The sequence below is a fragment of the Leuresthes tenuis genome, unplaced genomic scaffold, assembly GCF_036924035.1.
Source record: "Leuresthes tenuis unplaced genomic scaffold, fLeuTen1.0.hap1 SCAF_19, whole genome shotgun sequence".
Taxonomy (NCBI): Eukaryota; Metazoa; Chordata; class Actinopteri; order Atheriniformes; family Atherinopsidae; genus Leuresthes; species Leuresthes tenuis.
This window is the reverse complement of record NW_027325373.1, coordinates 9748939-9774501: the sequence shown is the minus strand read 5'-3', so window position 1 is coordinate 9774501 and position 25563 is coordinate 9748939. Positions and strand designations below refer to the sequence as shown.

Sequence of the window (25563 nt, the reverse complement as noted above, 5' to 3'; positions counted from 1 at the left end):
TTCGAGTTTAATGATTTCTTTACTGGCTTGTACACAAACGTACAAAAATAATACAGCACTCATCTCCACGTGACATGACGTCATCATCACAGTGTTACAAATGTTCAAAAATAAAAGAGTACAAACAAACAAACAGATCAAATATCAGACAAGATGGAACATCTGCATCACTCATGAAAAATCCATCCACTTCCTCTTACTTGAAATGAAGCAAGACCAGAAACACAAGTTGGCCCAAAGAAGTGGCACTTTTTCTTTTTCTCTTTATTTTCCTCAATTTTATAGAAAAAAATCCCCATCTCACTCATGTACACCAATCCGGCAGCAGGCTCCTTACGTCATAAATGTTATGACCAGGAAAGCCAAATAACTGCACAACCGTGCAATTTTTTTTTATCATGTTACAATGATCTTACCATCAAATGTATTATTCCCCTTTAAAAAACAAAACAGGAAGACAGCACTTCAGAAAAGAAAGTGCCCCAAGATATCATCATGATCAGCATTGATATATATATCCATATGTATATATACATACACCCAATCACAGAGATACACACATCTTTGTTGAAAAATAGTTTTTTTTCCCACAAAGTAATACACACATTAGGACATTATCACCTGGAGCATATATTTATACAATAGTATTTTGTTGTGTTTGTTCTTTTTTTTTCTATTCAGAAAAAAAATTAAATGTTGACCTGTAAAAGCCAACTTTTCAACAAGTCAGTGCAATATTCAAAAAAAAAAAAAAAATCAAGTTTAACACAAGCGATGCATATTTCATTTGCTGCCTGATACCAAGCTATACCAGATGTGGTGGAACCATGGTTATGGGTCATTGTGGTTGTTCCAGGTTGGGCAGTTCTTACCCTATCTGACACAGTGACACAGGCCTCATGAGAAGTACACAATAACAAAGACACGCAAACACACATCAGTACGTAGAAAGACAAAAAAAAAACTTTCTCAACAGCTTCTCATGAGTTGAACCAGTGTTACTGTGAAGCTTCTACACAACTGTTGGCAATTTTAGCAGTAGGCTTAAAAAAAATTAACAAAAAAGAAACACACAAGCAGCATTGTTACAAATGTTAGGGTGCCATGACTTTCAAAATGCAGCAGGCAAGTTTATGAAACCTAATTTTCCTTTTTGTGTGACATCCTGCAACAGTCATGTGTTGTTGTCTTCATCGTCCAACAGTATAAGGGTCCTGCTCAGTAGTAGCAACTATTTCAAAGCCTCAGCTCCTGAAGTTACCCCGTACGAACACTGGGGGCGCACAAGGCTCCGTATTTTTGTGCAATAAAACTCCCTGCATTTATTATAAGTCATGCGAGACAATTCCATTAATGAACGAGAGAGCAAATAGAGAACCAAAAAAAGACAGGCTGATGAGAGGAGGGGAGGGGGTGGGGGTCATGCATGAGAGAGAAAGACAGACTCCCTTGCAAGAAGGTAAGATGATGCTTTGCTTGAGAGCACTGGTTTGGTTGTAGTGTAAAATAAACTGTCCCGACAAAGGATGCAGGAATGGCTTCGTTGCATCTTCTGCACTGAAGTCCGTCTGTCTGTTAGGCTACATAGCAGAAACATACTGGCATGCAGATGATTCACAGACAAACTGTGAATCTCTTCAGACTCCAAACAACGTTGTAGGGTGGCGAGAAAGCGGAACAACTTGAGAATACTTTATAGTCGAGGTAGCTGGGAAAAAGGCATCCAAACAAAGTCATTTTAACAGGAGAAGGAGGAGGAAGAGAAAGTCCAACAGGCTACAGCGGTGGATATCTAGGGTTGTGGTGGGTGTTGAGGGGGTGGCAGGTCTACCTCCACATGGGACAGTTTATACTTAAGAGTCTGAAGCAGCTTGAGTCACCCATGATATTCTTACACTACTGATTTTTTTTCAAACTTTTGTTTTTAAAGAAGAACCAAAAAATGTTCAAAAATGCATCTTCTCAATGTACCTTCATAAATAAAAGAAATTTTTAAAAAACCCAGCCTGTTTTCACAGTGATGACTAGGATGTTAATAGAATACTGAAAGGAGATTATAAAGTGAATTCCAATTTTCTTTTTTTTGATACAAAGCGAAAGCAGCGGTTTTTAGTAACACAATGACCACTGGCAAGGTGGTCGAACTGGCCTGAAAAGTTGGATGCCAGCATGGCAAAAATCTGCTTGCAGAGCGCATTCAGCTACTGTCTCTCTCTCTCTCTCTCTATCTCTTTTTTCCTTTTAAAAACAAAGTAAAGCTATTTGTGTACAGTACTTCACAACAATGATGGAGTCAGTTGTTGTTACATAATGATCACACATCTGGAAACAAAAAAAAAACGTGTTGGATAGCTATAATGCAGCTCTTTGAATAAAAAAATGTATTTCAGAAAACAGACCTCTGATAACCAACAGAGGGCAACCCTTCTCTTGTTCATGTGTCTTCCCTTTCAGATATTCCAGCATGCAGCCATATAGCATCAAGTGCCGTGTTTCACATAAAATAACTTAAAAAAGAAGAGGGTTTTACAGAACAATGAGGAGCAACAGGTCAAATCTGCGCTCTCACAAAGAGACTATTCGACTGTACTGAGAATTGGAGGTCAGGGAGAGGGAAAAAAACTGGGCCATCTGCACTCTGAAGTCCTAACACACACACGATTTGAAATATACACAGATCGGTTTCTTTTAGAGTGGGATGACACGATCTCGTTTAACATTCAAGAAGAAAGCTTTAGTACCAACAAACTCACCGAGATGGGTTTCTTTTGTGTGTGTGTGTGTGTGTGTGTGACATAGAGAGAGAACTATTCGTGCTGGAACGCTGTGCGTGGACCATGCGGTGCTTCGCTCAGGAGTGCAGAGAGGGTCCCGTTTGGTTTACAGTGAGAGAAGATTATTGTGCAGGCCTGTTTTATCTCTTTTTTTAATATATAATTTGGCACAACTTTGTAAATAATGGCAGTCTATTTGCTTTTACAAGAGCCTGGCTTTCCGTGTGTTGTGTTGCAGTTTTATATTGTTTCGTTTGTTGATGTATTTTTTATTTTTTTAATTTTCTACTTTCTTTTAACTTTTTTTCTTTCTTTTTTTTACCTGACAGCAGAGACAGATCACCGGGCGCCAGAGGAATACTTGGCCTTGGTGATGAGGTATAGCACAATGTCTTGGTGGCCCCCGAAGGCGGCGATGTGTAAAGCGCTCCACCCTTCTCTGTTGGCCAGCCGGATATCTGCACCAAACTTCACCAGCAGTTTTACCAGCTCTAGGTTGCCGTCAATGACGGACTGATGGAGGGCCGTCTGTCCTTCTGGCCCGAAGGAGTTGACGTTGAACTCGCAGTTTGTCATGTTCTGCAGCAACGAGTGCAGCTCCTTGGTGTTACCCTTCTTCACCGCCTCCTGGAAAACCCTCTGCGGCGCGGAGCAAGTCGACACGTCCGCTTGGCTCATAGTTGCAGCTCGCTGAAGGGTAGGGAACAAGTAATCCTGCCTGGGCTCTAAAGCTGTTAATAACTGTCCTCTCCCTGTTGAGCGTCTCTGGTCAGGTAACAATGCCACAGTTACACTGGATTATAACCAGTTGTTAAGGCACTTTATAGTACTAAAACGGAAAAAAGAGCACTGTGTATATATATCCCAAAAAGGACAAGAGAGGAAATGACACACTTGGTGTGCAAAAATGTTAATATTTGAGAGATCCTAAATCCCCTAAAACATAAAAGGGTTCTCTCAAGAGATCCAGGGGTCTCTAGATATAGCTCTCCTTCGGTAGCAGCAGCAGGTAGCCTGCACAGGGGGATGGAGAGGAGACACCTCAGACCTCACTTGGGGAGACTGGAAGAATGACCACTATCTCCACAGGGCAGCCTCCTAGTTGTTGGATCCCCGTCGGTTTTCCTTCAGCGGTCCAACCTGCTTCCTGGCTGTAATGTCGGCCAGGGTGTCTGGGAAAGACAAAAATGACAAGAGAAGTCCGCATGAATCCCGATTTCTCACTAACAGACTGCCCCACATTCCGCCACATCCAAGAATGACAAGAATTCTCCGTATGCACACGTTTACGCACAGATACCCCACTTTTTTCAGCAAAATGTGTGTGGAACTGTAATCCGCCGCAGCTTTCTGACTTACCTGTGACAGATGGACGGGTCCCGTGGCGACGCAATCGATAGAAATCCACCGTGTGGCACTGTGGCCTGGGCTGTGTCCTCTTCGCGGTCCGTGTGAGTCTGAGCCCTGCGCTGAGCTCCGGGGGAATATTTTACGCGTCCTTTATTTGCATGACAATGCCTTCCCAAAGAATCAACTGTGGTGGAATGGGCGGAGAACCGGGGAGGTTATAGGCTGTCGGCTCGGTTAGAGGGAGGGATCAGAGCCCTGTGAATCTATGGGGAGGGGGCGTGGTATGCCGAGGAAGGAGGCAAAAATGTAGCAGCAGAAATATTAAACAAGCCGCCCGCAGCAATATTATGGTGATCTCCTATCCGATCTCCTGCACGGCCAGGCGGGTTGGAGAACAGGGGAACGGTGCTGCTAGAACCGGGAGATGATCATCCACAGGATTATCAGCAACCAATCAATCAGCTCCCACAGCTTGAGCGACATTTTATCAAATGGAAGTTTGATTTGAACAATCGTATTTTTTCAAAACTACATATACGGCACACCTAAAACCTGATTAAGTTTTTTAATGGTATGCCACTGGGCGTAAGTTTTAACAAGAAACTTTCTTTCAAAATGAGAAAAAGTCGCAGGATTTCTAAAATAGTTTTTATGTCTGGAATCTGTGACACCCAATTATGTTTGGGTGTCACAGAGGGTGCTGATGGTGTCCAAGAGAGGGTGCGGTTCCCAGCAACGCGCTGCTGGCCAGGCAGTAAGCGGCCCAACTTTCTCTGTCACGAGTCCCCAGAATGAACAAGAGCTGCTGGCTGCATATGTGCACAGATATGAAATAAAAAGGAAAGAGATTTAGGGATTTTTCCAGTTCTGTCGCACTTACATTTAAATACGTAATGTACAAAAAGTCCTGGCGTCCAAATTGGAGTATTTCTAAAAAAAAAAACAACAACAACAAAACAGTTACAGACTCGGATGTGAATGAATCATTCCATTACTTTAAGGTCTACATAAGTTAAAGAGTCTGCGTTTTCTCGGGAAAGAAATTACCTCTGAACCAAATGGTTATGGCAGTTAAATAAACCCCAAACGGGCCGAGTTTCCTGGTCATACTTCTCCGTGTAAAAACATCTCCGAGGAGGAGATTATAGGTGGCTGTTTAAATCATAAACGGCGGATATAGTCCAGTTGTTTTTAAAACGACTAGACTGTGGGACTTCAAATAACAAAAGCCCCGCGTTACTTCCTTTTTGCAAGTGAAAAGAGGTGACGCTCTGCGCAGATTGACACGCCGCTCAGCTGCCCGCGCCACCGTGGGAACTGGGCGCCTGTTTGTGTGTCTGTGAGTGTGTGTTTGCGTGAGAGATAGATAGATATATAGATAGAGCGAGAGGTGCACAGAGAAAAAGGTGGTGATAGACAGACGCACAGTTAAACAGAGCGAATGAGCATTAAAAGTGACGAAAAGATAGAGAGAGAAACGTACATGGAAACCACACCAGGCAAATCTGAGCCTCCATCGGACCGTTTGCTCCTTTTGGCGGCCCGAAGTTTATCTCATCTGTGTCACACTCTCTGAACTGCTCTCAGCTGTAATGGTTGGCGGCTTTCACACTGTCCTCTTTTTCCCACAGTCTGAACTATACATTTGTCGCACGTCTGTGGCTGCAACTGCTTGCATAAATGTGTGATCTGGAGGGAGGGAGGAAGGGAAACAACAGCACAGATCGCACGTATGAAGGCCAAAACCTGCTCAAGTCGAAACCGAGACAAAACTGCTAAAATCACTGAAAACGCCACCTCAGCTACCTCATTAACAGCAACACAAGATCATTGAGAGAAAACATTAAGACTGCAGAGATGACACCGTGCTTTAAATGAGAAACCCATGGAAGTAAACATTTAGCTGATGCCACATAATCATGGCCAAAGTATGTGCTTCCACAGAAGCAAACCAAAAATCTTAAATTTAATCAAACCAGTTTTAAACGAAGCACTATGTTAGAATGAAGTACTCTTGTTTGTTGATTGTAGCTCGTGTAGAAATGTAGATCTGTGACGGCAACGCATGGGTGAAATGACACGTAGGAGGTTATGATTGATCTGCTCTGGATACTTGTAGGTGTAGCCTGTGCTGGCTGTTTACGTGCTGCGTTTTGTTTGTTCCTTTCTAACAAGTGGCCCCCACAGCTGCAAATGCTCCCAAACAAAGACAGCAGCTCTGACTCACTCACAGAAATGCGGTGAACTCCAAACCCATACCTTCTACTTAGGCTGCAGAAACAGACATGTGTTCTGCTCTGTGGTAGTTCTGTGACACGACATAGACATGCATGGCATATGGGGAGTTTGGATGCCAAACAATCTCATTGGCACGGGATGAAGGTGATGGGTTATAGATACTGATATTAGAACAAAGTTCATAGACTCGTATTATTTTCCATATAGTGTTGGGAAAAAGTTTTTCCTAATTTAAATATTTAGGCTGCTTTCCATCATGGCTCCATCAGGTATGCGTCTGATTGGTCTCCAAATTCATTCGGCAGCATGACAATCTCAAACATACAACAGATGGTTACCCCCTCCTCCTCTCTGGATTACATGAATGAACAGAAACAACTGAGACAGAACCGTGGCGAGCTTTCAAAGATGCTTGAAGAGCATCTTGGAGAGTTAGTGCTGTTTTAAAGGCAAGTGCGTTTGTGTTTACATTAAAGATAATTACTCATTTTAATTCAATCGCCTAGAACCTTTACAGAGTACCGTGCATGTGCTTTTGTTTTGTCTTAGGTTACTGGATGGCGCGGAACACTTTCTGGGAAATCAGGAACATCTGTCCGCTATCACAGCTTTAGCTGCAGCGCGTCTGGACACTTGGAAAACATTTGCACAGACTGTAGGAGCCAACAGTTTCTCCACTGGACGAGTTTCTCTGCAGATACCCTCCCCAACACATACATTTAACTCTAGAGTCTTTTTTAGAAATGTGTGCCTGGGAGGCAGCCAAGGTACACTCGATTAACTAGAGATAAAATACTTCTCACTTTTTTCCCCCCAATTTCTTATTCTCAATTATTCTCACACTCCGTCAGGCTTTGCGGCATAATTTGCGCATTCCGTGCGTGCGTAAAGGCGTCCGCCAATGGCGGGCATAATGTCAACGTCGTTTCGTCTCATAGATAATAGCTATTATTTTGGTTCTGTTCGTGCAGCCATGACGAATGCCATGTTCTGTCTGTTCATTAAAGAAATATATGTGTGTGTGTGAGTGTGTGGTGGTGGGGGGGGGTTCCACACTGAGAAAGAACCAAGTGCATCGAGTGGAGCCCTGCGACTGGAGCGGCAGGCACCTCAGTCCTCTGGACTGAGATTTGGCGCCGAGGCCGGCTCGGCTTAGGTCAGACAAGACGGGAGGAGCCTCCAGTCCTGTTCCGTGCCTTCCCGGAATGTGTATTTACCGCAGAGTCCAAATATGAAAACGCACAGCCGGAGCGATACAAGGAGGGAAACCGAATTAATGAACATCTTTTCTGTCACGACGCCGCGACAGTGTTACATTCATACCAGAAAGCACAAGTGTTTGTGTGTGAGGGAGAGAGAGAGAGGGAGAGGGGAGAGAGAGTGAGAGGGAGGTGACGTTTAACCAGGAGGGAGGTTCCTCTGAATCCAATTCATTCCGGGCACCACGTGTCCTCAGAGCGTGGGAAAGAGGCGAGCTTTTCTTCCCAGCAAAGAAAGAGCAGGGATCAAATAACACGGTGCTGCAGCGCAGAGCTCGTGCTCTGCAGAGGCTCTGCAAGGGCTGCGACCACCCGGACAAGGACGGGACAAGGGCTGTTCGGGAGCTATAGGGTGTCTGCTTCATTCATACCAATAAAAATACTTTAGGGAAGCCTAGTGTAACTGTAGCTATAACACAGTCTGCTTTCTAAAAGCGCATGGCGGCAACCCAAGAGTTGTATGTGTGTTTGAGAGGAGAGAGCCCGTATTATATCATAAAGGAGCAACTTGAGGTATAGACGGCTCAGACAGCTCTCGTTGGCGGATTTGGGGATCTTTTTCTGCAATGACACACGCCACAGACATGCTTCAGTCCAGCCTCCCCACCAGAGCTCAGTGTTCATTTTCTGCTGCCAAGACCAGTCATGCAGTTAGTTTATCATCATCTTTTCCCCACACATTCAAGTCTAATTTATGACGATTCAACATCGTTGGAAACGGTTAAGTTCGTCTCAAAAACACAATAATTAATCAACTGACTGAATCATTGTCTTCCGACCCTAGTTGGATCGTTGTACAGAAACTGTGGGCTATGATTTATAATTTAAGAAAAACATACTAATGGTAACAGTCTTTTTTGTTTGATAATCACAGACTAATGATAATGTGTTGAAAAAAAAACTTTAAAAATCTATTATTTAAATCGATCAGTTTAAGGACCTCTCACTGATCTTTTTTATGTTTTCACAAATTCAATCTTACTCATATTTACAATAATATCAAAGACTTGTAGAAATAACAGGAAAGTTAAAAAAAGAAAATAAACCAGTCCCAAAGTGTCCCAAATTTACACAAAAACCCTTTTATTATTTACATAATGCACCAACTCATTTAACAGTATTTACTGCATCAATCAAAATGAAGAGTTAAAGGATTTTTTTTTGGTTTGCATTTTGTTTTAAAAAAAAACCTCTTGGTAACACCGTGAACACCTGCTGCTTAAACAAAAACGTGACTTGTTTTTAGTGATACATTTTTTAGTAATTATAGTATCAAAAATGTATTGTTGGAATATCATTTAATCACATGTTGTTACTGATGTTGTGAAAAAATAAATGAAAATGAACTGTCTCACCATTCTCTTCTTCTGCTTTTTAACCAAGTATTAAGGTTGTTCTAAGAAAAATCTATTCTTTAAAAACAGCTTAAATGAAAATAAAAAATAAAAAAAATCATGAATAAATGAACAGAAATAATAAAAAAATAAAAACAGTTACGCACATCTAGTTTTTGGATTTATGGAGTTTACAAGCCGGTTATCATTTGAACCCATTAAGACCTGATGCAGAATATGGAAGTCTCTGTTCCCGTGGTTAGTGAGCAACTTAAATGGTTTAAGTAAGTTTCAGGGATGGAAGAAGGAACACATTTCAGAGATTTTAACAAACAACCAAGCTACTTTCGATCTTTGTTGTGCTCCTGAGAAATTCAAGAGGACCGAACTCAAACTGGTCCAGACATGTGAAAAGCCATCCACAGACGCGTAAACAACCTTGATTTGAACAACTTTAAAACACGGGACTGTCAGGGACAGAGAGGAGTGTGTTCAGTCAAACCTTTCAAGAAAAATTTACGTCCACTGTTGCAATGGAGATCGAACGGTTCAGGCTGCTGCGAACTCAAATCAGCGACCCAAAAGATTCTCTCTTTAATCACTCCTTAATCACATCTGTTGTCTCAATGTGGTTTCAGTTTATTCATGGTATAAAGTTAGAAAATCCAAATGTCTGACCTCCTCCTGCAGCTGCTGTGATTCAAGCTAATTTACCTCAGTGATTCACAGCATGACCCGTCTCTGAAACACTCTGCGGCTTTTTTTTTTTGATGCATGTGATCAATAAAAGGAAAGTGCACATCTGGCTACAGTTAAGGATTCTTACATTTTTATGGGTGTAGCCGTCTGCTTGTAGCTTCAACAAAAAATGCCTACCACATACTTTTCCAAGAAACACCAGAAAATTTTTAATTGCAGAATTTGCAGCGTTGGTTATCTCTGAGCCCGGTGGGTGACCTCATTTTCTGCAATCATTCAAATTCAGCGTGGGATTAGGGAACAGAGGCAAAGCGGTATGAGAAAATATGAGGGGATTCTGTTGGTATGTGCCGGTTTGTTCTGTGAGACCACTCTTCAGCCCGGGGGTAGGAAACCCCCGTGCTAGTGTTACACCTGACAGATATCAGTGAAGCTTAGATGACCTCATCAATCTGTTCACCCTCAATCCTTCACCATCTGCTTTGTGAATGCAGAGAATTAAAAACAAAACAAAAAAAAAACATCTGCTGACAGACACAGTGAATACTACTCTCATGGTTTAACAATAAAAGAATACAAATGTACACAAAAAAGGGAAACTATACAGTACCGCTGATGCTGTCATCACAGCTTTCAAGTAAAACATAACAAGGTCACATACTGTGCTGCATTGAACAAACTTAACGTTTACCTTTTTTTTCCATTGCATAGCACGGCTTTCCAAGGCAGTTGGTATCCCCTCGAAATGGATGGGATCAGCCGTTTGTCACTGGGGTGCTACGTGAGGCCATAGTGACACAAACATAATATACAGGCTCTATATACAAGAGTTAACAGAAGCTCCGAGTGGTCATAACACCTACTAACTTAAAGCTTGCTTCTGAGGAGTTAAAAAAAGAAAAAGACCTATGAATAATAAAAGACGTGCTTTTTCCTTTTCTTTTTCTTTTTTTATAACGTGCTCATGGATTTAGAATTCATATGCACATGGATGTGCCATCTGTGCACGTGGATTATCAAACAACTTCTCAGCTTGGAGAAGAGGGATGCTCCTGACAATGGAAAAAGCGAACTAAAAAGGTGCCTAACAGAGTTGTGCCAAACCAAAGCATTTGTTTACTGCATGAAATAAAGCCCTTTTGAGTGAAAAGAACAGGGCAAAATGTGGACACAGTGCAGCACATCTAAGGGACGCTGAAATTCAAATGCATTTGAACGCTAACAGAGTCTTAAACTTTAATAAAGCCTAAAAATTTTAAAATGATAAAAAATAAATACAGCTGACGGCAAAAACTATGAAACTGGAGACGTCACCTGTAATCAGTGCATTAATGCAGGCAAACTTCCAAATAAAAACAAACAAAAAAAAAAACTGATGTGTCTTTTTTTTGTAAAGACTGGAATTTGTTGGGGGTGAATAAAATTACTTGAGGGGGGTCTTTGTTGTATAATGTGGATCTCCTTGCAGGGTCTCTTCTCAACAACTAAACCCAACAGTAAGATTGACATCAAATGGCAAGAAAGCTTGAAATGGCATCCTATTTTTCACTAATCTCTCCATGTTTACCCAAATTATTCATTATTTCACAAGGTACACAGTGCATGGTCCAACTCAAACATCTTACTTGTGTCACACTTTAACTGACTGTCCTCTTTAAGTCAGTCAGTTATGCGTGTTTCAGGTCAACATTAGCACCTCTTCATCAGTCAGTTGTGCTGTGTCACTGTAAAGTGTTCTGCAGCTGAGTCACTGTCCTCATCCGTTATGCGGAAGACCTCCTGAAACAAGGACAGGACGCGGCCAAAGTGAGAGCCTTCCCAGAACACTTTGCCACATCTGGTGCAGACATAGAACAGCGCTATCCTCTGCAGCAGGGCGGGGGGCACGGTGTGGAGCTGGATGGGCAACCCCCCTGGAAAGGTCAGGGTGTCGCGGTCCAGTCCTGAAAGGGAGGCCCAGCGACACTGAGTGGCATACCTGGGTGGTTCAGGGGTCACACCAGGGGTCAGAATGTCATCAAGCTTCTGGTCTTCCTGTTGACAGGACTTCTCTAACATGTGGTCAGAGATTTTGTGGTCCTGCAAATATCCTGCAGATGAAAACAACAGTTTAAGAACTTCATTCTTAAAAAGCTACATTTTGTGTGATTAACCATTCTGAGGTTAAAATTTCCAAAGGAGTAACACAACTATGGCTTCCATATTGCATCTTAGAAAAACTTTAACAGTGTTTCTCATGTAACTGTGAGAGATTGTGCGAGAACAATAGGAGCTGACACACCTTTGTCTTTAAGCATCGTGATCATGTCCGCTCGGGGAACAGCCACATACTGATCGCTGTTACACGCCTGATAAAACACAAGCAGGTTAAAAAAGAGCAGTTTACAAGAGCTTTAACTCTTTAAATAAAAAAATATCCTTGAAAAAGAGGAAAAACACATAATAATATGTTTATATGAGTACTTTCAGTCTACTGAATATTTTTGTGAATTAGAGCATTTTTGATGATACATTTCTTTATTTAAAAGTAGATTAACATAGCAAAGAAAAACAAATTGGCTCATTTCAAATTTGTGCCACATATGTACTTCTATCTCGCCTGAGAGCAAATTTCATTTTCAAGACAAAAGCAAAAATGTACAACAAGAGAAAGAAGGGAGCAATCTTATATTCCCCCTCCCTCATTTAGATTAACGTGGTAAAATGCACACACAGCATTTTAATGTAATACAGTCAAGTACAGCAGCACAGAAGAGAAGCAAGAGTAAAATACAGAGAAGAATGACTGTTTTTTTTTTTCATAATGTCAAAAAAAATGTAAATGCTGAAGCTTTACAGTTCCAGTGAAAGCTGTGGTAAATTTGGTTACATTTGATTTTACAGATGTGGCTACTAAAGTGAAAGTAGGTATCACACAGAGGCAGAAAACACTGATGTCAACGCTGTGCTAACATGTACTTATGAAATAAACCACTAAATGTAATGCTGCAGCAGCGAGAAGTACGACAGTCTAACCAGTTTCCAAAGACAGACAGAAAAAGAGAAAGACAGACAGAACGAAAGAAAGAAAGACAGAAAAAGAAAGAAAGAACGAACGAAAAAAAAGAAAGAGAAAAAAGTAAGAAAGAAAGAAAGAAAGAAAGAAAAAGAAAGAAAGAAGAGAAAAAAGAAAGAAAGAAAGAAAAAAGTAAGAAAGAATACAAAATAACAAATAGAAATGAAATAGACTTTCATGTAAAAAAAAAAAAAAGTTTCCATGAATTCAAAATTATTAGAAAATTACTAAATCAAAAAGCCCTATAATAAAAGGCAAAAAAAATTATTTTATGTTTATTTTATCAATTTATTTCTTTGACAATGAACAAAACAAAAAACCTGTGTCTCTTTTAGACAAATGACGGTGAAGCAGTAAATGTTTACTGTCAACTTTTCTTTAGTTTCATGGATGTTCAGAACAAATATCCAAAATTAAAAAAAAACTTTTCTTAAATTCTGTTTTGCATGGGTGAAAACACCTGTAAACACCTGCTAACATCTGGCTTTTGAAAGCTGTGCAATGGTGTTTAATCGTCATCCTGTCCCGTGTCACATGACTCCGCGGTAGGCACGACTTTTAACCAGCTCCAGCTCAGCTCAGCACCAGTGGGAACGCAACACTTGGGTCTAAGTGCAAATGTTCACTAAGGAAGCTGCGGTCAAGGGAACAAAATAGCCACCACTCACTCTTCCTTTAGGCAAACTACCATCAACCAACTGTGATGCCTCGTGTGAGGGCTCTGAAAGTGACATCAACATTTCGTGGACAAAATGAGACGAGAATAATCAATTTTATTTTTTAAACTGTTGTCAAGATAGCTTGAAGCTTGTTCTCTGTCCAGCTGAGTGGGGATAACGTCCACTGTCTCATCAAACGCAGAGTCCTGCTCATCAGAAACGCTGTCCTCTGGTAGGTAGAGGTATACTGAACTAGTAAGTTAAAGCCTTCAGGGTACTGATGTTAAAACACTTCAGCATGTAATGGGAGCGACTTTAATTGGCTGGTATGTTGCGAGTATACCAGAGTTAAAAAAAAAAAAAAACATACTGTTGTATAAACACAATATTATTTAGCTCAGTCCAGGTTTTGTTGTCTCCCCATGATCCAAAGCAAATGACCTGGATAGATAGATGGGCATTGAAATAATTCTTAATTTATTTAAGTTATATGGCAGTAATGAATCTTATAAAAAGGTCCACTGTTCAAAAGTGTCATACCTGTGTTAATTCAAGCTAAAGCAGGGTTGCTGAGCCTGTTGAAACATTCACAATGATAGCAATCAGAGGTCCCCCCCCCCCCCCCCCCCCCAGGTAGCTGCTTTGGTGTGAAAGGCCTTAAGTGTTACACAAAAATGGATCTGGGGTGTGAGTGCGTGTGTAAAGATGGGGTTTACGCTTCAGTAATGTTCACACGTCCATGCTGCCCTGCCCTCCTCCATGGTAAAGGTCTCCGTGGTGGGACATTAGTGACCTCTCGCTTGCCGGCCCCTGACATGAACACACACTTGTCTGTAAGCCATCCCGACAGCATGTCAGTGCTAAAAGCCTTGTCAACACACCTGAGCTCCACCCAGCAAACAGCATTCCACTTAGAAGTGGGCTGTAAATCTACCACACTCACAAGAAAGATCCCTGACTAGCTCACTTAAGCTTTGTCACTCGTTACCTGGGAAAAACTCTGGAGCAAACCAAGAGCCTCCACCCACTCAACACAAAAGCAGGCCCTTTCCTCACACATTGTGCACATTCAGAGTAGGGTTTGCCTCTGTGGTAACGGAGGTCAGGACAAGAGAACGCACCAAGAGACAGTGGAGGTGTGGGAATAGCAGAGGTGTCCTGTCTGTGAGAATGAAGCTCATCCCTTCATCAACATATATTTTTCTTTCAGTATTCTGCCTCATGCAAAAACCCAGACAAACAAAAACTCAACCACAAATAAAATTCATTTTTTACAATTTGAGCAGGCTACGCGGCGTTGTGTAAATACTGCATGAATACACATGGCTCATGCATACGAGTGTGGCGGTGGCCAGGAAAACAGAGCGAGCTATTTACTCAGCCCAAAGTTTCCCAGAGTTGAGCGTGCCAGAACCTGCTCTGAACTCTCAAGGCTAAGCCACGGACAGGCAGAGACACACGCACATCACCTCGCACACACGCAACATCCATGAAAATAATTCTCTAATTGTTCAAAACAGGAGGCACAATCGCACAGATCCTGGAGATCTATTAGACAAATAAGTGAGGCAAAAAGTCAAATAATTTCAATTTGCACTGATATGGAACACACCTCACAGTGATTAACAGATCTGAAGATTTTAAAAAAAGCTTTGTGAACAGCAGCTTTTTGTTTATTCAACAGCACTACCTTGGCACAGCAGTTTCCAGGCATGTCGATGTCACAGAGAGCACAAGAAGCACAAAGCTATGCAGCTCTGAAGCTTTGCAAAACCAAACTGACAGAACTGTCAAACCATTTCTACAACCGAGAGTCAAACCTTCTCATGTCTGCACCTACCTCGGATCTCGCTTGAGGTCAACATGTGGGCCAAGTCGCCGCAGCCTGCAGGTCGTTCAGCGGAACTGGCATCTTCAAACAAAAGCGATGCCTGCAATCACTCCACAATGCCATCTTATTGATTGTCTTTTAAACATTTGTCTTCTGGGTACTTTTCTCTTCTGTCTGCAACTAATGAGCTTTTTTTTTTTTTTTTTATTTTATAATGGACACACCCTTCTGTCTTAATCACACTGAGGTTATTGGATTTTCCTCACGGTAAAACAACCCTTGCAAACATGCCAAAGATATTTCAGGGCTTTGAGTCAAGATTCTCAACAGGCCTTCTGGGAGTGTAAAATCAAAAGAGGACCTTAAATCATCAAGTACAATGAAATATTCAACTACTTCTACCTCATAAATGTTTGAGGCAGTTGCTCAGTTGTCTTACTCCCTTCTCTCTCTCATTTGTTCTATCTCAGTGGTTTTCAGGGGAACTTTATTGTGACACTTTGGAGGCTCCTTGCCGTGACAACAAAGGGTATCTAAAGTGTGATACTGATTTTCAAAGGATGGGAGGTGGCAGGAAAAAAAGGAGAGAAAGTGGGATAGTGGAGAAGAGGCAGAAGAGGGAGGGGGTGGAAGATTTTTTTTTCTTTCCCCTAATGTTCTCAAACACACACACACAACTCTGTAGGCAGCTCCCATGGGAAAAACCTAAACCAATCTCAAAAGGCGGTGCTTCTTGGGCCAATGTAGGTCACATGGTTAGAGCAGCCAATTGGGCACAAGTGATTTGATTCAAATTGTGGTAAGTCAGGTAAGAGGCAGCGTGGGAACCAGAGAGAAGACGAGTGAGAGGGGAACATGAACTGCTCCTCGACTTCCTTTGAAAATGCCCTCTCCTCTGTCTCTATGTGAAGTTCAAGTAAAGGTTAAAAATACTTTCACTACCAAAGGCTGCTGTGGTCTGAAGCTTAATCTTTATTTTATTTTTTTTTTAAATCAAGAAACTACAATTGCTTTTCAAGGAAAGCAGAAGAAAACATTAAAAACCAGATTCATTGTTTGCTCCCATCATTGCTTGTTTGGGACGCTCTGTCATCTTCACTACAGTCTGTTGGGCTGATAGAAAATTCAGCCGTGACTGTAGAATCATTTAGATTCACTCTTTTTTCACAGAGATTATGTTCCTGTAAACTGGACAAACAGATACAGCATCCAGTTGTTTCAATGTAGTGGTTGAATATTTGACATTTGACAACTTCTCCCGACTCACACAACGGTTACCGGAGAATATAAATATGCTGAAAACTAGATGACAAGCTGACTTTAACCATATTAAAGAATTCTCATATAATTTAAGAGACAAACTGGGCTAAAGAGGGTTCAAATAATCAACTAAACAAAGTGTGTAAAGCAATGAAAAGAGAAGGGATTCCATAGAATACTGGACTGTACAATTACAAAGAAAGATTTAAGATGATCTTTTACTGCTGAAAACATGCATCAAGTCAACAGACGACTGCATTAGGTCAAATAAAACCTACAGTGAGATGGCATATTAAAAATAGAACTCAAAATAAATTCTTCCCATATGTGCAGTATCTCTTTACCCAAGAGTCACTTTTCAGCTGGTGCAGGAATATAAGGGAGATACGGCTGTGACCTACTAAATGTACTTTCCCACAGTTTCCTGAGGGTATCTGGGCAGTATCTCAGCCTGGCAGTCTGAGGTAATTACAAGCTTTGTTAACTAACCACTACCACCTGACAGCAACCTGAACTTGGACCACAGCAAAGCCTGTATGGGCTTGACATCACACACCTTCCTCTGACTCACCTCGCACACACACACACTCATAGACACTGCACATGCATTTGAAAGATGTAACCACTCACATGCAACACAGTCAAATGCAAACGCTTCCCAGACTCATGTTGCGCCCACTCATTTCACCTGCATAAAGCACAATTTCTAGGAGTCATGTCACGTTCTATTTGTCCGTAGAACCAATATTTTGATGAATTAAGTCCTTCCTTGTTGGGTTTTTTTGTTTTTGTTTAGCAGCAGCTTCCTTTGAGCGCAATGTTAATTTCACATACATTTTTTAAACTACTACTTAACCAGAACAAACGTCCTGACTTTACTTGTAGATCAAGTATCCCCAGCATGTGACTGAAAATACCTTACTGTTGCATATGATTTTGACATACTTAGTTTTGTTCATTTTTCTGTTTCAATACACAGAATTTACGCCGCCTGGTCAAAAAGGTCACCACCTGAATTTACCCATGTGATCTGGGATGGCTTCAGTTGGTCAGGGTATAGGTTTTAGCAATGTTGTGTGCCCAAAAAAATATGCTCAGCTGACCGGGTTTTTCCATCAACAGAGTTGTTTTTTTCTTTCTTTCCTTGATGACTCAGGCATCTTCCAACATGACTATGCCACAGTTGATGAGGCTCAAACTGCGAAAGAGATGTTCAGGGTGCGTGAGACATCATCTTCACACATGAGGCCTTTTGACATGACTTTCAAGCTGGGACTGATGCACCTTTGTTGATGCACCGATGTCTTGTGTGAAAGCACAGAGGAGCAGAGGTTGAACAAAGTTGATCTGACACTGATGCACCTAAAAAACAGCAAGGGAGGTAGTCAAAGAGGCAAAAGGGCCATGTGTTTGAGAGCAAACAAGTCGCAAAACACCCCGCTCTAACTAACGGTGCTTTTCATCACTTTGCTAATTTGGCAGCGCTGAGTTGATGTGTGTAAGCGCACATAGATGCAGGGCTGACCCGCTTCTCATTGGCAAGTGTGAAATACCAAAAGGAGAACAGTGCTGGGTTAACAAGGACTTTTTGCATCAATCAACTATATATATATATGTATGTGCGTGTGTGTATTTTAACTACTAAACAAGGTGAGCCAACACCGTAACTATTATTGCTGTCAGTAACAATATGTGAAAAAATATCTAACATGTTTCGGATCGCTCTTCGGTCACCCTGCCTCACTCTGTTTAAATCTGGCACAATCTGTTCATCTTTCTTTCTCATGTCAACTTGTTTTACCACTCACACATTTTCTCACCCCTCACTTGGCCCCAGCATTTCTGGCTCTTCCTCCCCCCTCCTGTGCCCCCTCAGTCCGTCTTTACTGGTGCTCACTGAAAGGGGTAATGAAGATGATAATAGTCTACAGCCTAGTAGATAACAGTCTAGCCATGAGAGAAATAGCGCCAATGCCTTCCCTAGGCAGGGCACAGACCGTTCATTCCCTTCTCCACACACACACACACACACATCAACCTGAATCTTAAATGCTCCCTCACTGTCCAGCTGAGCCTCTGTAATTTCTTCTCTCTCCTATCACTTTGTTGAAGCTCCATCTACAACATCCAAGCGTTTTACAAAGTTTCTTCTCTCTGGTTGTCTCTCACCTCTAACCACTTTCTTTCCTTCCTTGGACAACTCTTTTCTCTCTTTATGAGACCTCTGATAGCTGAGACTGGACTAAGCCAAACATCTCAGGAAACCTGAGCTGAGAGGGTCTGCTGACAATGCTGTTCACTGGGCAAAGAGGTCGAAATGGGGTAAAAACGGTGGATGGTTGTTTTCCTCATTTGTCTCTTTGTAGCCCTGTGATAGACTGGCGACCTGTTAGATTACGTGAGTAGAGATAATGGATGGATGGATAAATCCTAAGATGAAGACAGAACACCTGACATAGCTTGATTATTTCAACTTGGTCCATTACAGCTAAGCCTTGCTTTGAGCAACATATTTTCAGAAAACTGTTTATATGGATCACCAAAATATAAATTTTTGTTATTGCTTTATTGTGAAACCCGAGATGACCCAAATCAATGGTTGTAGGTTTTCTCAGTTTTAAAAAAGGCAGATAAAACAGGAGACTTTTCTAATTCTTTCTGTGAAAATATGGTGCCGTTTTCATTATTTTATGACAACCTGTGGCCCAAACAATCAACAGATGAGTTATTCATTAAAATTGAAATTTTAATGAATAATGAATAAAATGGGTAGCTGAAGTGTGATCATCTTTGAACTGATGTGAACCTGACAGAGTCAAATAATGTAATCTGGATAGGCTGGAGAGGCAGCTTGGTGAAAAGGTTGGGGCAGTGAATGATCAGCACTATGCAGCTCCATCTCAGTCACAGCTGAGGTCTACCTGAGGAACAGAGGAACAGACATACCCCCCTCCAACACTACCCCGCCCGCCCACTGCTCATTTTTTCTTGTTTGCTCAATGCTCATAGCGTGGTCAAAACTTCAGATAAGTTAAATGCAGAGGTCAAAACTCTGTTTAAAAGCATGCTGGCAAAGAAAGGCTCTCCTCCTAAGGTGAGGAGCCTCATCCGCTATTCTCCATATCCTGTCAACAAAAGCAAATTTCAAAACTCTAGTTTTTGCATCATGTCCTGCCTCCTGTGCTCTCCATCCAGGCAGCTCCCAGGAGTATTTCCTGTTGTGTTAACACATACCCTGAGAATCTCCTGCTGTGAACAGGCTACTGCAGAAAAGTCCTGTACCAAACTCTCAGCATGTTCTTCAGACATCCTCTGGTGTTCATATCTTGTAACTGAAATTAGACCAGGTTTCAATTCTTATGCTTGTGATGCGACACATTTCCACATATTTAAAGTAAATCAAGAACCGTGTTTCACATTTTTTTGCCTGCTGTTCTTTCGACTGTTGTGCAAATGTTGAGACAAATGGCAGGATTTGTGGTACTGTCATATGAGCAATAAAAACAACTGCTCTCTCAAACAGAGCATCAATACAACTGTCAGCTGACATCTGCCTTTTTGAGAAAGGCCTGGTGCTCCAAATGTCTTTTTCCCCTGCTCATCTATGCAATGCGAAGCATCCACCTGCTTCCATACAAAAAACACAAATTTTTCCCATGCCTTCACTAAAGGCATTCAAGCCTGTGTTACAACATCCACAGATTTCCTCGACAAGCACCAACACTTCTTAAACTGTCACTACACCCACACACTTAAACTGAAATTCCTCCCACTGAAACTATCAACCTGAGCTAGATCAGTGTGCGCACGCCCAGTCACAGCCTTGTCATGGGAGAGCCACCGGCAGATTCTTTGCTCACCCTTCCAGACCCCCTCTTTTTCCTTTTTTTTTTTTTTGTTATACCCTCCCTGATGTGGAGGCATGCAGAGAATGTTATTGTAATGCAGAGTGATTCATCCAAGACTGTAAATATTGACGGTGGTAGCTGCTGCTGGTCTGGTCTGTTCTCTCCTGAAGAGCTGCAAGGGCATGGAGACGAAATGACTCTCCCTTTCTGGCTTTTTGACAGAAAATGTGTCAGAGTTAGAGTGAGGAACCACTAAATAGTTTTCCAGGGTTGGCAAACGGATCCGCTGGTTTGAAAACGAGTGCCTGCAAAACCCATTGTGGTACATGAGGTTCTCTCACAACAGTACTAAATAAAAGTCCACAGTTAGACACTGTGGTTAAAAAATATTTCAGAGCTCAACTGTGACAAAGAGACTTACACACATCCTAAAACAGCGGGGGGGCCCGTAAGTTTCATTCTCTAATTAGGTGACTGACAGCACTGAAAGTAATATGATGAAACTTAGGGAAACTTAAGGAACTTCATTCTCAGTTTCTCACCAAACCAAACACCGATAATGAAGAGTCAGACTACTTTATCCTGACAGATGCACTTTCACTGGATACTCTGGTATAAAACATTTTCAGATACACTGCAGCACAAGCAGAATCTCCATTAAGGTAAAAACAAACAAAAAAAATGAGCCTGTGTGAAGTAAATGCCATAATATTCCCACAAGTCTGTGTATGCAGAAAGCCCATGTAGTGCACACAAAACTGTGTGCGTGTCCACTGACCACAGACAGTCTTGGACTTTATTCACCAGGCATTACATACAGTATGTGCCTTTGTTGAGACTAAACCCATAGTTAGGTTAGAAAAATGTATCTTTAAGGCCTTATTCACATGTCAACTACCAAGTACTGAAGAGAAACTTTGAAGCTGCCCATTTTCACCTGCTCGTGCGATTACTTCAGAGACAGCTGAGTTCACAAAACAAATACTGTACAACAAAGCTGGAAGCCAGCAGTAACACCTTTATACAGAAGAAATTACAGAGCCAGATCAGACATGCACACTATGTCTAACAATAGCAGATATTTGTCTTCCACTATTTTCACACAAACTGTGGACAAAGTCCACACGTTACGCAAAAAAGGAGACTATCTGTGTTCTCACAGCTGCAAAACAGTCTGGCACCTGAATAGAGTGCACAGAAGACATTTAAAAAAATTAATTAATTAAAAAAAAAAAAAAAATCAACCTACAGAAATTGCAGTGTTTATTTTTCCAAATTTATTATTACAATTATTTTTGAAGATGGTGGGCACTTACCTGCACTTTATTAAATAAATGTAACTGTATCAAACGAGCAGAAAACAGCAAGTATCATCAGCACACACTTTACAACTTTGCTGAAGGGTTTAGTCAGTGATTGTGCAGACTATGCAATAGAGAACTGAGACGGCAGAAAGCTAGAAATTTCCCAATTTGCTTCGCTTATCTTTCTTCTAATCTGTAATATATTAAATATTCCCCTTTCTTCTTTTAGAAAATAAGCAACTCATCTTGAACAATCAAAACAATTAAACCTGTTCTGATGAGTAAACAAGTCCAAAATAAAGCATGACTGTATTACATCGCAGAAAGAAAGTGGTGTATCACAAAATAAAGGACTGAAACAGGTCTTTGGGTGCGATTATATTTGGGACATCCATGAGTAAACATGTAGGAGTAAAATGGCAAACAAGACGGCAACATCAAAACTGTTTCAAACTCTTATCAAACCACTGCTGAGGTTGTAGACTTAGAGAGACAGACTGACACTCACAGAACTGGTCATATAGATCATCAGGATGCACACAAGTCACAATGGACAGGCTATTGGAGGGGGAGATAAAGGCATATAAAAGAGGAAAGAGCTCAGGGTTAAGTGGCAATAATGATACAGGATAAGGCACCGCTATGTGTCTGAATTCAAACTAACTTCAAAGTGTCTCTGGGAGCCTATTTCATGTCAACAGGAGATGCAGCATTAGCAAAGCAGAGAGGTAGAGGGGGAGCTTAGAAAAATAAGAGGGTGTGGGGTTAAAAGGGAAGCAGTACACGATGGTGAACAAAGGCTTGAGGGAAAGACAGGACTGAGGTTGGAGGAGGGTAAGGAGGGGTTAAGGAGGAATGGGTCGGAGGTGAGAGGTTGGGGCGTTGGGGTAGCGGGAGGGGGGAGGGGACTGACGGTAAAGGGGTTCACCTCTAGTGTGAGTGCAGTGAGGTACAACCAAAAGAAAGGACGACGAAGAGAGTTCCTGTGTCATACAGCCTCTTTAATTCCACCCTTCCTTCGCTTCCTCCCTTCCTCTCCTCTGTCCCCTGCCCTCCCTTCATCAGTGCACCCTCTCTGCGACCGGCCCCAGCAAATTCCCTAGGGCCAGGGGCAGTCCCCTTTCAGTCTCCAGTGACACAGTAATTAGAAGTGTGGGAACTGAATCCGTCGCTCTTTCTGAGCACTGGACTCCCTCCCTCCCTCCCTCCCTCCCATGCTCACTCCTCTCACTGGCCCTCGGCCCCCTCACCAGCTTGCGGTTCTTACTCTTCCACTTCCTTTGCCACCTCAATTTTTGCACCACACCTCAGTTTTCAATCTCAGGAAGTAGCACTGACCGTTGAGAGATAAGTCTAAAATTAGGTTAATATCAACAAATGTCTCCAATATCAAAGTTTGATCTTACACATCAAACGAGCCTTATCTTTACTTGCGTATTCAATGGATCGTTTTCATTGACAACAATAAGGATAGTGAAAATATGATAATCCCATACAGCCAAATTCAATTAAAACATAAAAAAAGCCAGAGGCTAAATTCTCACAAGCCACCTGTGATGTTGATGGGAGCTACGCATCACACAGACTCACACACAGACTCACACAGCCCCACACCCTTCATCCACCCCCACCCAGCGTCACTCCCGCCTCCTCTGTAGCCACATAGCCCCCTATCTCTTCGAACAGAGCAACGCTGTCTCTCCCGCTCTCCGTCAAGCCCACCACCGCCACCCCAACCCCCATTCGCTATCTCCGCGGCGATAACCATGGGAACAGCAGCACTGTGGGAACGGGCCACCAGTTGACCAAAATAGACAGCAGGAAAATGGAGGGAAAGAAAGAAAGAAAGGGCTCCCCGCGTCCAAGGAGGCCTGTGAGAGTGTATTTCTGTGTGTGTGTGTGTGTGTGTGTGTGCGTAGGAGGTCCATGGGATCACTCAGACAGACAGGTACTCAGGCACTCTGCTCACCTCTGGTTTCCACCACCAACAAAGGGGATGCTGGGTGGCTTGAACTGTGACATTAATTAATTAACAGATATGCGGCTTTGATTGTGGCCGGTGGGACATGCTGACAGTTCATCTTCTCACACATACACACTTCAAACGGTCCTACAGTTACTAGATAGCAGTGTCCCACACAAAAAGGCTACACCCTAACCACAAACACCCACACCCAAACAGCAGAGTAATGTTAAATCATCACACACCCACGACTATACACCTCTAAAAGCCCATTTGCGCACACGGACATTGCTTCCGTGACTGGAGTGGCTGGTAATTGAAAACCTCACCTTCCGATGAACAACTCAAGCATTGGTTAGTAAAACTATTGGAAAATTTAAAAAAGAAAATTTAAGTATAAAAATTATCTTTAATCAAAACTTTTCATATCATGACGTATCGCTTGTTGGTATATGCTCTTTTCTCCTTTTGCTCTTCACCAGCCTTGATATAGTTTAAAACCAAATTCAACTGGGACTTGCCAACAGTCACCCATTCACATACATATTCATTAGAAGTTTTTCCTCAAACACCACTGAACACGTGCGGACCAACTCTGGGTGCAGTGTCTTGCTCATTGACACCGACAGGTGGAGGGGCTGGGGATCAAACCCCTGACCTTCCAATTAGCTGTTTTACTGCCTGAACCCCAGCCGCCACAGGTATTAAAGCAGCTCATACAGCGTTTGGCATTTACTAGTATTTGGTCCACAGATAATCCTCACAGACTCTAGAGAAAACAAAAACAAGTGCATGCATTCAAACCCATAAGTTCCGATGAGAAACATTAGATACTGGCCTCCAAGAGGCGGAAAAGGAAATGGGAGAAAGTGGTTCATCTCAAGCCGGTCAAATTTTCCATTCCATTTATATTCCACATATATTTTAGTAACCCTGAAGTCCAACACACCCAAGACTTAGCTTCCACTCTTACTCTAGCTCTCTTCCTATCCATCTCAAGTTTTATTTTTAGATATCATTCACTTAATCTTTTCTCTTATTTTCTCTGCAATACTTCTCCTGTTATTATCTTTTACTTTCAGCACTCACCACGACTCTTTTCTTCCCATTTTGTCTCTCTGCAGCTCTGTGTTGGTCATATATCTTTTTTCTGTTTTTCAGTATTTTACATTTTTCCCCCTGATTTCTATCAACCCATCCACTCTTAACTATCCACAGTGCCCCCCTCCTCCTCATCCTTTTTCAGGCCTTTCCCAGGCCAAGCAGCCTGACCTCCAGCCTTCTACCTCTTTGCTCCCAGGGCTGAGGGGGTGTGTGCCTCTGACCATTCCCATCCCACTAGGACTTTCACTTTAATCTGACTCTGTGAGTAACAGAGGAGAAACGGAGAACAAAACAGATTAAATGCGTGCGCGAGTGCCCGCCAAGGCTGGAGCTCCCAAAGCAAACAGACTTCTAGCCTCCTGATAGCATCACATCACGCACACTGCAAGCTCTGGGAAGAACCACTGCATGACATAGTTTCGGGTTTTAAAGCTGAACTGGGCTCACATTCCAAAGACCTGCACATGCACATACAAGCAGGGAACACAAACACTGACTGAACATTTAAACAATGACTACGGAGTTTACAGACCTACACTATGCTGACACTTACAGTTTCACTCATGAGAGACAAGTGAGAAGCAAAACAGCAATACCACACAGAAGCGACAAGCTTGAAATCCAACACACACACACAAACACAGAATAACATGGTTTAGATCACAAACCACACACTGTAGGGGGTTACCATCTATTATGTCTGACTCCATGAGGTTTATCCTCAACTGTTGACAAAACTCTTCCTGAGAAAATATATGCAAACTGCACACAAAAGCTAGAATTTACACACAGCCTGCACTTACATAAGGGTCCGTTGGGCTTATTGATAGGTCAGTAATTCACAGTCACGTTGGTTTTCTATGTCAGTAAAGATTTAAAGCCAAA

General features: G+C 42.0%; 2 protein-coding genes across 3 annotated transcripts in view; both read right to left on the bottom strand.

Annotated features, from left to right (window-relative positions):
• On the bottom strand, positions 1–4329 carry nrarpa (NOTCH regulated ankyrin repeat protein a). The gene is made up of 2 exons (XM_072371562.1): positions 4134–4329; positions 1–3946 (listed from the first exon to the last, which is right to left on the bottom strand). Exon 2 carries the CDS (start codon positions 3450–3452, stop codon positions 3114–3116), a length of 339 nt encoding a protein of 112 aa, XP_072227663.1. The 5' UTR covers positions 3453–3946; positions 4134–4329; the 3' UTR covers positions 1–3113.
• A 4354-nt stretch (positions 4330–8683) lies between these two features.
• The window catches only part of exd3 (exonuclease 3'-5' domain containing 3), a 42723-nt gene continuing 25843 nt past the window's right edge, over positions 8684–25563 (bottom strand). For both annotated transcript variants that reach the window (XM_072371897.1, XM_072371896.1), the window contains exons 20-21: positions 11936–12002; positions 8684–11744 (exon numbers count right to left, since the gene is read on the bottom strand). In XM_072371897.1, coding sequence (XP_072227998.1) covers positions 11362–11744; positions 11936–12002 — 450 coding nt within the window. In that variant the 3' untranslated portion in view covers positions 8684–11361. The remainder of the gene's footprint in view (positions 11745–11935; positions 12003–25563) is intronic.

Excerpts from the sequence above, each read along its gene's own strand:
- nrarpa (XM_072371562.1), bottom strand. The coding sequence starts at position 3,452 with ATGAGCCAAGCGGACGTGTCGACTTGCTCCGCGCCGCAGAGGGTTTTC.